This window comes from Onychomys torridus, chromosome 21 (assembly GCF_903995425.1).
Source record: "Onychomys torridus chromosome 21, mOncTor1.1, whole genome shotgun sequence".
NCBI classification, from domain to species: domain Eukaryota; kingdom Metazoa; phylum Chordata; class Mammalia; order Rodentia; family Cricetidae; genus Onychomys; species Onychomys torridus.
The window spans coordinates 28,389,812-28,401,903 of NC_050463.1; the positions used below are offsets into that span (position 1 = coordinate 28,389,812).

Below are 12,092 nucleotides of genomic sequence, written 5' to 3' on the forward strand. Positions count from 1 at the left end.
TCTGTCCACCTATGTCTCTGTCTCTCTTTCTGTGTGTGTGTGTGTGTGTGTGTATGTGTATGTGTGTGTGTGTGTGTGTGTGTGTCCCCTCTATATTGTAGAGAGATGATTCAACTGACTGTTTTCCTTCTGTGATTGTCCCTGGCCTTAGAATTGACGGACTAGGTTAAGACAGCTATCTACATGCCCCCATGGCAGAGGCCCTGATACATAAACCCCATTGAGCATCACCAGAATGAGGCGTTGTGCTGGCTCCAGGGATGCTGAGTTGAAGCACACTGTTCTTTGTTTCCAAGTGGCTCCAAGTACTAAACAGACGTGCCAACCAAGAGGGGGAGGGGACCACGAGACACTAAAACATGGCTAGCACCTGTCTGAAGTGAAACAGGCAACGGGCTGGCCAGAACGGATGAGGGAGACATGCCTGAGCAGAGGACCAATGTGAGGAGAGGCACAGAGGACCTGAGAATGGGGACATTTGGCATCCCAGAGGCTCGGTTTGGCAGAGGTAGAGCATTGAGCATGGATGAAGGGACACAGTCAAAACAAAAGTGAAGGAGCTAGACAGCAGAAGAGTCTAGAAGCCCCTAAAGCCCTGCAAAGTAGTCTACCTGACAGCACAGAACACATCACCTGGGCAAACTGGCAAAGTGAGAAAGGACCCATGTGATGCCTTGCTCTTCATTCTAGACTGCTCTAGCACAACATCTCAAAGGACCCACTTCACTCTCCGACAGGCCAGGGATGGCTTTAAAAGAACCCAGGGATCATAGGAGCATTTCTTGTGATACAGTCAACAGCTAAGCCCTCCCTCTACTAAAGGTGGCTTTTAAAAACTGTCCTGGCTACAGACGCACTTTGTGATGCTACCACAGGGACACCTGTCACCTTCTCAGCCCTGGGCATCTTCCTTTTCAACCAAAGATGACCTTGTTCTCTCTGGATGTTACTTTGTAATGTCAACCTACTGCCTCCATGTATTTCACAGGTGCCCTTCCATGAATTTCTTCTTCAACTGGACCTACCTTACACACACACACACACACACACACACACACACACACACTTACACCTTATTCACAAAGGAATCACCCTCCCCCAACATTAAAAGCCAGCTTACCCCCAAAAGACATGTGACCTATCCCATATAAAAGGAAGTTACAGAAAGAAACGGCACTGTTCTGTGAAGCTTATGCATATATAGGAATCCCTTCACTTTCTAATGCAAATCACCAAGTTTCCTTCTGTCGTAACTGCAGGGTCATTTCTTATTTTTTTTTTCCACTAGAGGACAAGACTTGCTTGCTTCTGTCCTCTATGCAGAAGGCTGATCTTCACGGACATTAATCTGATCCCCTGTCACAGGTCCATGAAACTGAGCCCAAATGACAGACTGAATTTGAATGAAGGCCACTAACACAGGCCTTTAGGGCACTCTCTACAGTCCAGACAAATACAAAGCAGACTCACACTCAGCCCAAAATGGAGTATCTTTATCAAACCTCTTAACTCAAGATTCAGGGGCTACGTGAAAGATTGTGAGAGTTGGAGGTGGTGGATGGCTCCAAGAACCCAGTGTCATCCCGACACAGCAAGTCAGAGTCACATGTGAAATCATAGAGATGGTGACAGCATGCCCAAGACCTGTACAGGTTCAAACCAGAAAAAAAAATCCCAGCACTGAAAGGGGAAATTGACAGAAAGTCCCACCCTGACCAAAGAGCTATTTGCAATTTATAAATGGAAAATCAGTTTTCTCCAATAGAACGTCACTGGGTATATCAACCATGCTCCAGGGTAGGCCCCATGCCCAGGAGTAGCTGGCCAATACAAACAGACACCTTGTGTGTATGTGTGTGTGCATGTGTGTGTGTGTGTGTGTGTGTGCACGCACACGCGCGCGCACACCAGGGGTGAAAAAAAAAATCTGTTTCCCCACCCTGAGCTGTTCTGTCACTTTATTTAATGCTTCGGAGACGGGTCATCTTCTTCCCTTCTTGGGAAGAGAACCTCTAGAATGGATTCAGCAACATGAGTTGCTCGCCCCCCTTCCTGAAGTACAGTCTTTAAAAGATGACTTCTAAGACAGATGGAGAGGTTTCCAACACAGAGCACAGGTGAATGGAAGAAAGGGGGAGGGGGACACCATTCATTCAGAAAGCGGATGGACCATTCATTCAGAAAGCAGCCCTCCGATAACACCGGCATCTTGCCTGAAAGCAGCACGTCTCTTTCTCTTGTTCAAAATGATGGACAGGTATTGGCATCACCTTTCTGAAGCGCTTCATGAGCGAGCAGGAAGAGAGCAAAGTTCAAATACCCAAGCTTGCAGTGCAAGGCCCCCCCACAGCCTTGACGCGATCCGTCTCTCCTGTCAGACCTGTCATGTGTTATTGCTAAGACAAACTATTCCCGGTTCCACAGAACCACCTGCTGTTTTGTCTTCACACCAATTTAACCGGAACCTTCTTCCTCCCCCCCTTCCCCCCCCCCACAACTCCCCCTGCCTCTCACTCGTTTTTATATGATTCCCTGTGTGACAATACACTGAGGAGGGGAGACAGTGTGGTGGACTAATAGAGACACGGAGGGACACACCTTCCCTCTCCAAACACCCTCCGCCAGTTGGAAGCGATACCTCGTCTCCTCTCCGGACTCCTGCTCGGCGGGGATCTCCCTTGGCTTAAGATGTGTGCATCTCCTTCATCTCCTCCATAGAGCAGTAACTTTATGGTGTGTTCATCCTGTAAAACCTAGGACCCGGCCTATATGCATAATCACTTAATACACACTCAGGGGAAGGAACTCGGGGTAAGTCATCGTGTAAAGCCTAGCCCCCTGCTTTATGCGTAAGTATTTAATACCTGCTCAGAGGAAGCAACTTGAGAGAGCTGGAGGTACCGAGACACTATAAGAAAAGTTACTTAAAGTTGCCTTCAATCAAGCCACAGATGCCTCCGGTTCTCACATCGGCAGATGATGGCTGCCACCGTTGCGTTCTCTCAAATGAAATAACAGATGGGAGATGTGGTTTCTAAATTACCAGACATGTTTCTGTAGCTACTTACTGGGCATTCATGGGACAAGAGTCCCTTCTAAATACTCAGAGAAACAGTGTGGTATGACGGGATGCGGAGCAGTTTCGATTATCACGGCTCTCCCCATCTCTTAATAAGTCACATCAAAGGGCAGTTCTGCAGTGTTTGTGATAGTCTGCTGGCGACACCAGCCAGTCTTCAGTCCCTTTTTCTCCTACTCACAAACACCTGATTTTCACTACACACACACACACACACACACACACACACACACACACACACACACACACGGTTAAGAAGCCATTGACACAGCAGCACTGAACGGAAAAAGCTGGCCCACCCACCTTTAGTTTTCATTTTTCAAATGAAGAAATGGAGGAAAGAGGGAAGCAGAGATAAAACTGCTCTCACTGGAAACAAATCGGAATAACTGGAAATCTGCTTTATTAACAATATGACTCGACATAAGTCTTCTATACTCCATCTTATTATTACCACGCACATGGGGAGTTTATGCCAGAGAAGTACTACATCCCTTGAAAATCACCTCCACGAGGGCCTCGCTCTTTCCCTTATGAAATTTTTTGTGAATTTATTTCTTTTTGGTACTGGGGCCTTGTGCATTCTAAGCAAGAAGAATTCTGCTGTTGAACTACAGCCCCAGCCCAGAGGCCTCACTTGGAAAGTCTCACTAAGTCGAAATTCTACTTCCTGATTCTCCCACTGGATACTCGGGGGGGGGGGGGGGGGCAGAGATGATTAGGTTTAGTCATCACCAGGGCAGTAGAGAAATACCTGCTACCTCTCACATCTGCCAGCCCAACACATCGTCAGTACAGCACAGATGGCCAACCCAGAGGGTAGCATCAACAAAGAAGGAATCCATAGCCTGCTACACAGCAATCGCTGTACGTCCACTAGTGACAGCCTGGGGGTAGGTGGGGTAACCCGGGGCCAGAGAGAATATAGAACCAGAGCTTGGCTATAATGAAGTCAGGATCTTGAGCCTTAAGTACTAGGTTCAGTTAATTCATATATTCCCCCTCTCTCTCCTTCCTTAATTTGTATATTCTCCCTCTCCCTCCCTCTCCACACACACCCCACTCCACCCCGCCACCTCTCTCCAGTCTTTCTACACGTTCCAACGCCATGAGGTTCTTCACGGTGTCCCTCTGATGCACTGAAGTCATCTGGGAAAGGAAGTATGCGGATGACGTAAAGGGGATTATTCCACTTTTTGCCAAGCAACTGGTTGTGTGTCTAACTAAGCCCAGTTCTCTTAACCCTCTGTGCCTACTTCCTTATTGCAAAAATTGGGTGATGGTGAGATTAGCACCGCTCCCTTCAAAGATATGTAAGTCACCAAAAAAATGTTGCAAACTTGAACTGAAGACAAATGCTACATACCAACTGCCATGGACCACAGCATCTGCTCTCCTATATACTGTCTCTGGCTGCGTCCCTACACAGCAGCAGAAGGGAATGCTACGCCAGAGGCCCCAGGGTCCAGGAACATTGAATTGTACTGTCTGGCCTTCCTCAGAAAAGCATGTCAGGCCAACCCCTGTAGTACCCTTAAATATAGCAAGCCAAAACAAGTTGTTAGCAAATTATGAGCATCTGAATTTTCTGCAAATTGTACTATTTTCCATACATATGTCTTATTTGTCAAAATATGTGTGACCTTATACAAAAGTACAAAGAGGGAGAAAACAAGTCAGAAAAGTACTCTTTATTAATAATAAAATTACACCAGTAAGGTCCAAAAAAAAAAAAAGCACACAAATGAATCTTTTAGTTTTCCTGTGTTGTTGAAGGATCACACTTTATAAGTTTGCTAAGCCATCTCTTTTCAATAAAGACAAATTATACAACATGCCCCTCAAGCTCTCTACTATTTGAGCTGAAACATAATAAAATAACATTGGAGGGAAATGAAAGATTCCTCCTGGTTTCTATTGTGAAGCTACTCATTGTAAATAGAGTTTCTAAAATCTTAAAACTGTACTCAAACTTTTGAAAAGTTAAGTGGGAATGCCGATCCTTTCACGGAGGGCTGAGGGCTGATTCTGAACTGCTCTTGCAAGTAACTGTGCCGTCCATTATATTCTGAACGAGCTATGTGTAATCTGCCCCTAAACAACTGGGCAGCCGCCAAAAAGGAAAGTGTGTGGCGTGCGTTAACAACCAGACTTCCTCTGTTTCTCAATGCCTTCAAATATTTAGTTTCAAAATGAATACGCTGCAAGCCAGAAAAAAAAAAAAAAAAAAAAAAAACTACCCATTCAATTACTCCGTCATTGCTACTGTAAACATTTGCCGTAAGTGCCGGGAAGCACAAGACAACGCCGATGGTGATGATGATGATGATGATGATGATGATGATGATGATGGTGATGATGGAGAGAGAGCAGTGAGTAAGGACTCTTGCTAGGAAAAACGAAATGAGAGAAAAGCACCGAAGTCCAGTATCTCCTGTGCGGAACTGTTTTCTCCCTTCCTCTCCTTGTTTATAGAAAAAGAAAAAGCCATAACGTAACACTATTTACTGCTGATTTTAAAAGCCGTAAGACAACGGAGGAGGTGAGTCTGCAGTCGGAGCTATTATATATGTATAATCCCATTTATTTTAGGGATGAGAAAAAGCGAGTCCTCAAAATCCTAAATGGCATGCCCTGCGGACTCCCTGCACAGAAACAGAACCAGGACTCCAATGTATTTACCTGATCATCAATCAGTTGAGTACACTTCACCTTAGACTTGGCTCCCTGGCCTGCTAAGTACTATGTGCCACTTGGCATCTAATAGCTAAATCCTCCTTAAAACTTTCCCAAGTACCCCAATCCCAGCCAGGAAAATGACAATACCCTATTCAATCATATCCATGGGCATTCGTTATTTTTCCAAGTAGAGTTGATCAGTAACACTGTTTCAGCCTCATTTAGAGTTTCCACAATGTAACAGACTAGCTAAAGCCCCAGGAAGGGCTTCAGGCTGCCCTTCATACTTCGTCTTGAGGGAAATCAGTTTGAAATAGCATCCCGTTGCTGCACGCCTCAGACACACACTCCCAAGACTAAACAGCAATATTCCATAAAAAGACCAGATCTAGCCAGTGTTATTATCTGTCTGACATTTCGGTTATTCTTGTGAGTAACTCAGAAAGTAACGTGGGTGTCTGGATTATTTGAGTACACATGGCAAGCCATAATTGGTCAAAAAAATAATAAAAGACTCTTTTTTGGAGTGACAAAAATACTGTCTTGCATGATGGCATGGCACTATGACAGCTTCAGGAGACCGCAATACTTTCTCCACTTACAAAAATGCAGAAAAGAAACAGCATTTTAAAAGAGGGAAAAAAATCCCGTTTATGCAGTCAGTAACTACTAGTTTATATTTAAAGTTTTTGTGGGCTGACAGCAATCCACTAGTCTCTCTTGTGCAAATTCATCTTATACATCAATCTATAATTCTGTCTCATGATACAGAACAGACACGTGGCAGGAGAAATGGGGCTACATCCCTTCCTAAACCAAAGTCCAGATTTTGACAGTTTTTAGAGAAAAAGAATTAGGAGCCCCATTATTCATGACATGAAGACTTTTAATTTCATTACAATGTCCCAGGCTATTGGAGTCAAATCTAATGCAAATCCAATTTATCAATAAGCTGTTAAAATCCAAAACTAAGCAATGCACGTTAGGCATTCGGGTCTCACCTAGAAACTCAGCCTGGTCTGCTCTACTCTGCACTTTCCCATCACTGCACAGCTGGGGAGATGCTAAGTCATAAAGGGAAATATTCTAGTTGCCATTTCCCCAAGAAGCCAAAAAATCAGGCTGAAAAAAAAAAGTATTTCAAAAAGCAACGTTCAAAGACCTTGTAAAAGAAACACATTCATCTTCAGAGAGAGAAACCTGTTCAAGCAGAGAGAGCCATGTGAATGGAAGGGTGTCCAGGTGCTATCACCTCATAAAATGACGATGACAGGAGGAGGTAAGGACAGTTAGGGACCACGGAGGAACTCACCCACTCGGAAGTTCGTGGCTGTGAGGGTGTCAGCTGCATGGCCGTTCTCACTAATGAGAGTCGTGGTATTCCCCTTCTGGCAGGTGTTCTGACAGTTACCCTTGGTGCAGGTCACTTTACAGATGCTCGGAGTAAAGACCACCTTGATGCGACCAGTGTGGTTACTCACTAGGAGCAGAGGCAGACAGAAAAAGAACAAGAGACGCGTCAGCTGAGGAGCCATGAACTTGCCTTGGAAAAAATCTTCAACGGGAAAAAAAAAAAAAAGAAAGGAAGGAAGGAAGGAAGGAAGAAAAGAAAAAGAAAAAGGGCAAGAGAGGGGAAGAGAGAGCCCACAGCCCGACAGGTTTCAGGCAGAGGGAAGCCTGTTCTGCTTGCCACTCTCTCTCTCTCTATCCAGTGGTGTCTCTGAAACAGGAGTAGGAAGCTTAACAAACAGAACTCCGGGATGCACTCCAAAACCACATTTGAAGCGAGTCACTGGAGTGGGATTACTAACCACAATGCTGCACTTTATTCACGGGCAGACAAAGAGCAACATCCAGGGCAAGGCAGATTAAAGAGCCAACCCCGACAGGCAGATGTAACGCGAAGGGGGTTGGCCCCCCGCACCTAGTGCTGAATAAACTCCTGTGTCCTCAGTTTGCATACTTTCCCGTTTCTCCACTTATGAAGTCACTCTTTGCAGCCCGACCCCTGGAAATGTTTCAGGCATGCGGCATGTCTGAAAACATCTGTCTCAAATCTCTTGGCACTTTCAGCTCAAGTGATCACATCCTATGACGCAGCTGAGGAAGCCCATCTCTTTCTCACAACTCCTGGGCATCATTGGTCCATACAAATTCCTACGAGCTATATTTTGTTTTCCTAGGTACGGACGGGGCCCATTGAAGAGGAAGTTAGGACCAGTCTTGGGGATAGAAGTTTTGTCTCTGTTAAAATAGCCTGAGCTCTCAACCACCACTGTACACAGACCACCTGTGGAGGAAATTCTGTCATTCACAAGGTACTTTCTTAAAAGCCCAATGCTATAATCTGACAGGCCAGCTGAAGTAGTACCGTAGCACACAACTGGGCACTGAGCCAAAAAATGCATTGTGGCTTTGGATCCTGGCTCAGTTTTTGTGTGACTCTGAACATTCCATGTCACCATTTCTCTAAAACATGAAAGAATTGAAATTGATATTTTCTAGCCAATCATAACTTTCCAAGTCTCCATGTGAAGCCAAACCTGACCCACTGCTTGATTTTTTTTTTTTGTCAATAAAGTTTTATTGGAACACGGCTGCATTCACTATCAATGGCTGCCTATTACAACACAGCACAATTATACTGAGATTACATGACCTTGACTTGCCTGTTCTTCACAGCTAGATCTATACTGTAGACTACCACCCTGTTTCGACTTCTCTGTGTGTGTGATATACCCCCATTCAGGTCCTTCCTCTTTCCCAGCCCCAAAGCATTAAGTAGAGATGTTGACAATCACTGATCACAGGGGCAGTTTAAGTCTTCTGAGAAACAGTGTCTTTAACCTGCCAGTCTTCACAGAATTTCCAAGGGGATCAGGGCCTACTTGGCCTATCCAACCTCACTCCTCCCCCACCTCTGGACTTCTTTAGCCTGACCACAATTGCATTTTCAGAAAATCATCCAGTATGCCTCTAGAGACCCACAAAAAAGTGTGGCTCAAACCTGAGTTTAGAAACCAAATTTTAACCAGAGAAGCCATTACAATTTCAAAGTTAGAGTGGGATCCTACAGGATTTCCCTACATAGTAATCTCTCATTCACTGATTGGATTATAAGCACCAAACAGTCCTGTGGGCTTTATCTGAACATGTCTCGAGACAGAGCACCACAAATCCCATTCCAGGTACAGGGTGATTTCCAAACTGACATGTGTTGCTGAAGGAACTTATTAGTCCTGATAAAGGTTTCCCTGTCTCACAGACCCAATGCCTCTTCCACATGGCGGCCCTTCAAAGGCTCCAAGCCAGCTGCCACATCATCACAAAGCCGAAGTAGAAAGCACTAGAAGCCATCAGCTGCGTTGGCCTGCTTCATAGGATTTCTCAGAAGGAAAAAAAAAAAAAAAAGCCCCTCAGTTCTTCTCAAATGGTTTCTAAGGAAGTTTTTCCTTCCCTAAGGGTTTTAACACTAGACGTCGAGACAGGTGTTGAGGCCAGGTATCAGGACGTACATTGGGAAACTCAGGAAACTGAGGCAGGGAGATTGTTGCAAATTCAAGGCCAGGTTGTTCTGCCTGGTGAGTCCCAGGCCAGCTAGTATACATGGCCAGACCCTATCTTAAGGAAAAAAGGAAGGAACTAAAGAAAGGAACAAGAGTGGGAAAAGGAAGGAAGGAAGGAAGGAAGTGAGGGAGGGAAAGAGGGAGGGAGAGAGGGGAAGAAAGGAGGTAATTGGTTTAATGAATAGATATTTTACTTGCAAACAGGGCTTCCAGCATCCTTCAAAAATGGCATCATATAAGAAGCCGCTATCAGGACTAAAGGCAGAGGCTCACTGTCTATAGTAGGCTAGACGGTAACTATTTTAGAAATGCAGGCCAAAGGACACCATCGGAACTATTTGACTCTGCTGATATAACCCAAATGCACCTGTACTGAGCCGTATGGAGGGCTGGGAAGATGGCTCAGAGCTCCCTTGCTGTGCTACCCCAAGGGCTGGAGTTTGGATCCCAGTATCCATGTTGGGCAGCCCACAAAACACTAACTCTAGCTCCAAGGGATCTGACAGCCCTGTCTATCCTTCACAGTCACCCCCCTCCCCTCACACACAGATACAGACATATAAAACTTGTTTAAAGCAGCATGCAAGTGGTGAGCATGGCTGTATCCCAGTAAAACTTGATTTGAACAAACAGTTTGCTGCCCACAGCTTTAAGTACTCATGTGGATATTTCTAATTATCTGGGCATCTACCTTAGAAATCCAAAACCATGCAATGAAATACTGATGGCAGCTGAACAAAATTCTTCCAGTTTTTTTTTTTTTTTTTAACAGTAACACAAACACATCAGCACAGGTTCAGTGTTGTTAGACCATGCTTCCAAATATCCTGAAGATACTTTGTGTGTACAAGCTGAAATGTGGCGGGGGGGGGGGGGGCACATGACACATGACAGCGATGACAGCGTCTTCTCTCTTCAGACAAATATAAATTTCTATTTCTTCGGGCTTACGGCACAGTAATGAAATCAAAAGCCCTATGCAAACTCTTCCATCTTCTCTGGCATTCCCTGGTAGCATCAGCAACTGCTATGTGGATGCCCAGTTACCTAAATTACACTTGCTTATGTGAACTGAGACATCCAAAGAAAGCAAGTATTTAATCAAGAGCCCAGCCACACCTCAGAGCTACAGTAGTCATTTCAGAAGAACTTGAGAGCCTCCCAGCCTATTATTTTAAAAATTTATAGTTCTTTGCCAAAAAAATATATTTTGGCCTGGAATCATCTGGACTTTCAAAAGGCAGAGACGGTTTCATGTGACTTAATCCTGATTTTTACAGTGCTTATACTGTCCTAAAGCAGAAGAGACATGGTTATTCATATTTCCCATTGTGTTTTAAAAGCATTCTGCTAGAACGTAAGTCTAAAGGAGACACCTGTATTCCTGGTGGGTCCTTTTGTCTCATCGTGAAGCATTTAAGCCTCTGTGCTGATTAGTTTGAGGTTCCTACGCGGAACTCTCCAAAATCAGAATTGGAGGAAAACAAAATATGTTGACACTAACCAGTTACTCAGATCCCTATCAGGATCTCAATAAACAATGAGTATGGATTCAAAAATATACATGTCTCCATCTCAGTATCCTAAAACCATTTCTACCTACCTAAGGAATGACTTTACATTTTAAAATGCACAAAACTGTGGTCCACTGTTCAGGTCATCGGATCCCTCAGATGTGAGGAGTAAAAGACCATACGAGTCACCACCAAGAGTCCAGTAGGATGTCACTAACCATGGATGGGAGCTGTCCTCTAAAGGCCGCTATCAGAGACATCCCCCATCAAGAGTCAACTACTACGAAAGGACCCTTGTGCCTTGGATCTGGTTGTCAGAAAACGTTAAATACATCAAGTGACTTGGAGCTGTCCTAACACAAGAATCACTGCTGAGATCCTCAGAGGACTAGGACTCACGGGTTGCTGGAGGTCATTTCTGTCTAAGGCCTTGCTTCATAATGTAAGTCGAAGGCTAACAGTGGTCAAAGGCCCTGCTGAGAAGCCTGTCCTGGTTGAGGAGGTCTAATAAATCTGAGAAGCAAAAAGGGGACCAGCCAGGAGTCAGCAGAGAGTTCACTGGATAGCTTTCACATTTGTTCTGTCTGAGAGAAAATAAGGGTAATTTTCAAAAAGATCTGTGTAGGTAAATCGGCCCCAGACATCTTTTGCAAGCACTTTAAGACCTTAAGTTTTAGAGGCCTTGGCTAAGAGTCCAGATTGCCCGGAGCCATGTAGCACCTCCACAGGGCCTCCTTGTCAGTCAGTCAAAGACACACAAGAGTCAACATCCTGTCTGCAGCTTCTGCCAGACCCTGTGTGAACTTAGACCTCCAAGAAGAGGCTCGGAGCAAAGCACCGACGTTCAGAGTGAACGGCAAGTGTCATGGAAGCCAAGCCAATACCCTCCCAAGATTTATATTAAAGGAGGTGGGGGAGGGATTCCATTGGTGCTGCTGAATCGCTACCCAAAGAGAAAATTCAAAACTACAGAAATCGTTTCTGACCAACAGACTGGGCCTAGAAAAGAGGACGGTTGCCGTCTTTCAGTCATCGGATCAAGATGTGACCAAAAACCGAAGCAGCCAGAGAAATAAATATAACAAGTTCAAGCCTCACTTCAGATGTCATGAACAAATATGGTCTCCTTAGTAGTCACCCAGAATGCTGGTATAGCATGTCAGCACTCATCCCACTTAAACAGTAATGACCAGCAAGCTCAGGCAATGGCCATGAGAGGCAGCCTCTCAGATGAAAAATCATCATCCTGCCGTT

At 44.9% G+C, this 12,092-nt stretch overlaps 1 protein-coding gene across 1 annotated transcript in view; it reads right to left on the reverse strand.

Moving 5' to 3' along the window:
- Ltbp1 (latent transforming growth factor beta binding protein 1) overlaps positions 1 to 12,092 on the reverse strand; it is a 394,201-nt gene that overhangs the window by 206,934 nt on the left and 175,175 nt on the right. The window contains exon 5 of the mRNA XM_036171423.1: positions 7,071 to 7,238. Within this exon, the coding sequence (XP_036027316.1) occupies positions 7,071 to 7,238 (168 nt within the window). The remainder of the gene's footprint in view (positions 1 to 7,070; positions 7,239 to 12,092) is intronic.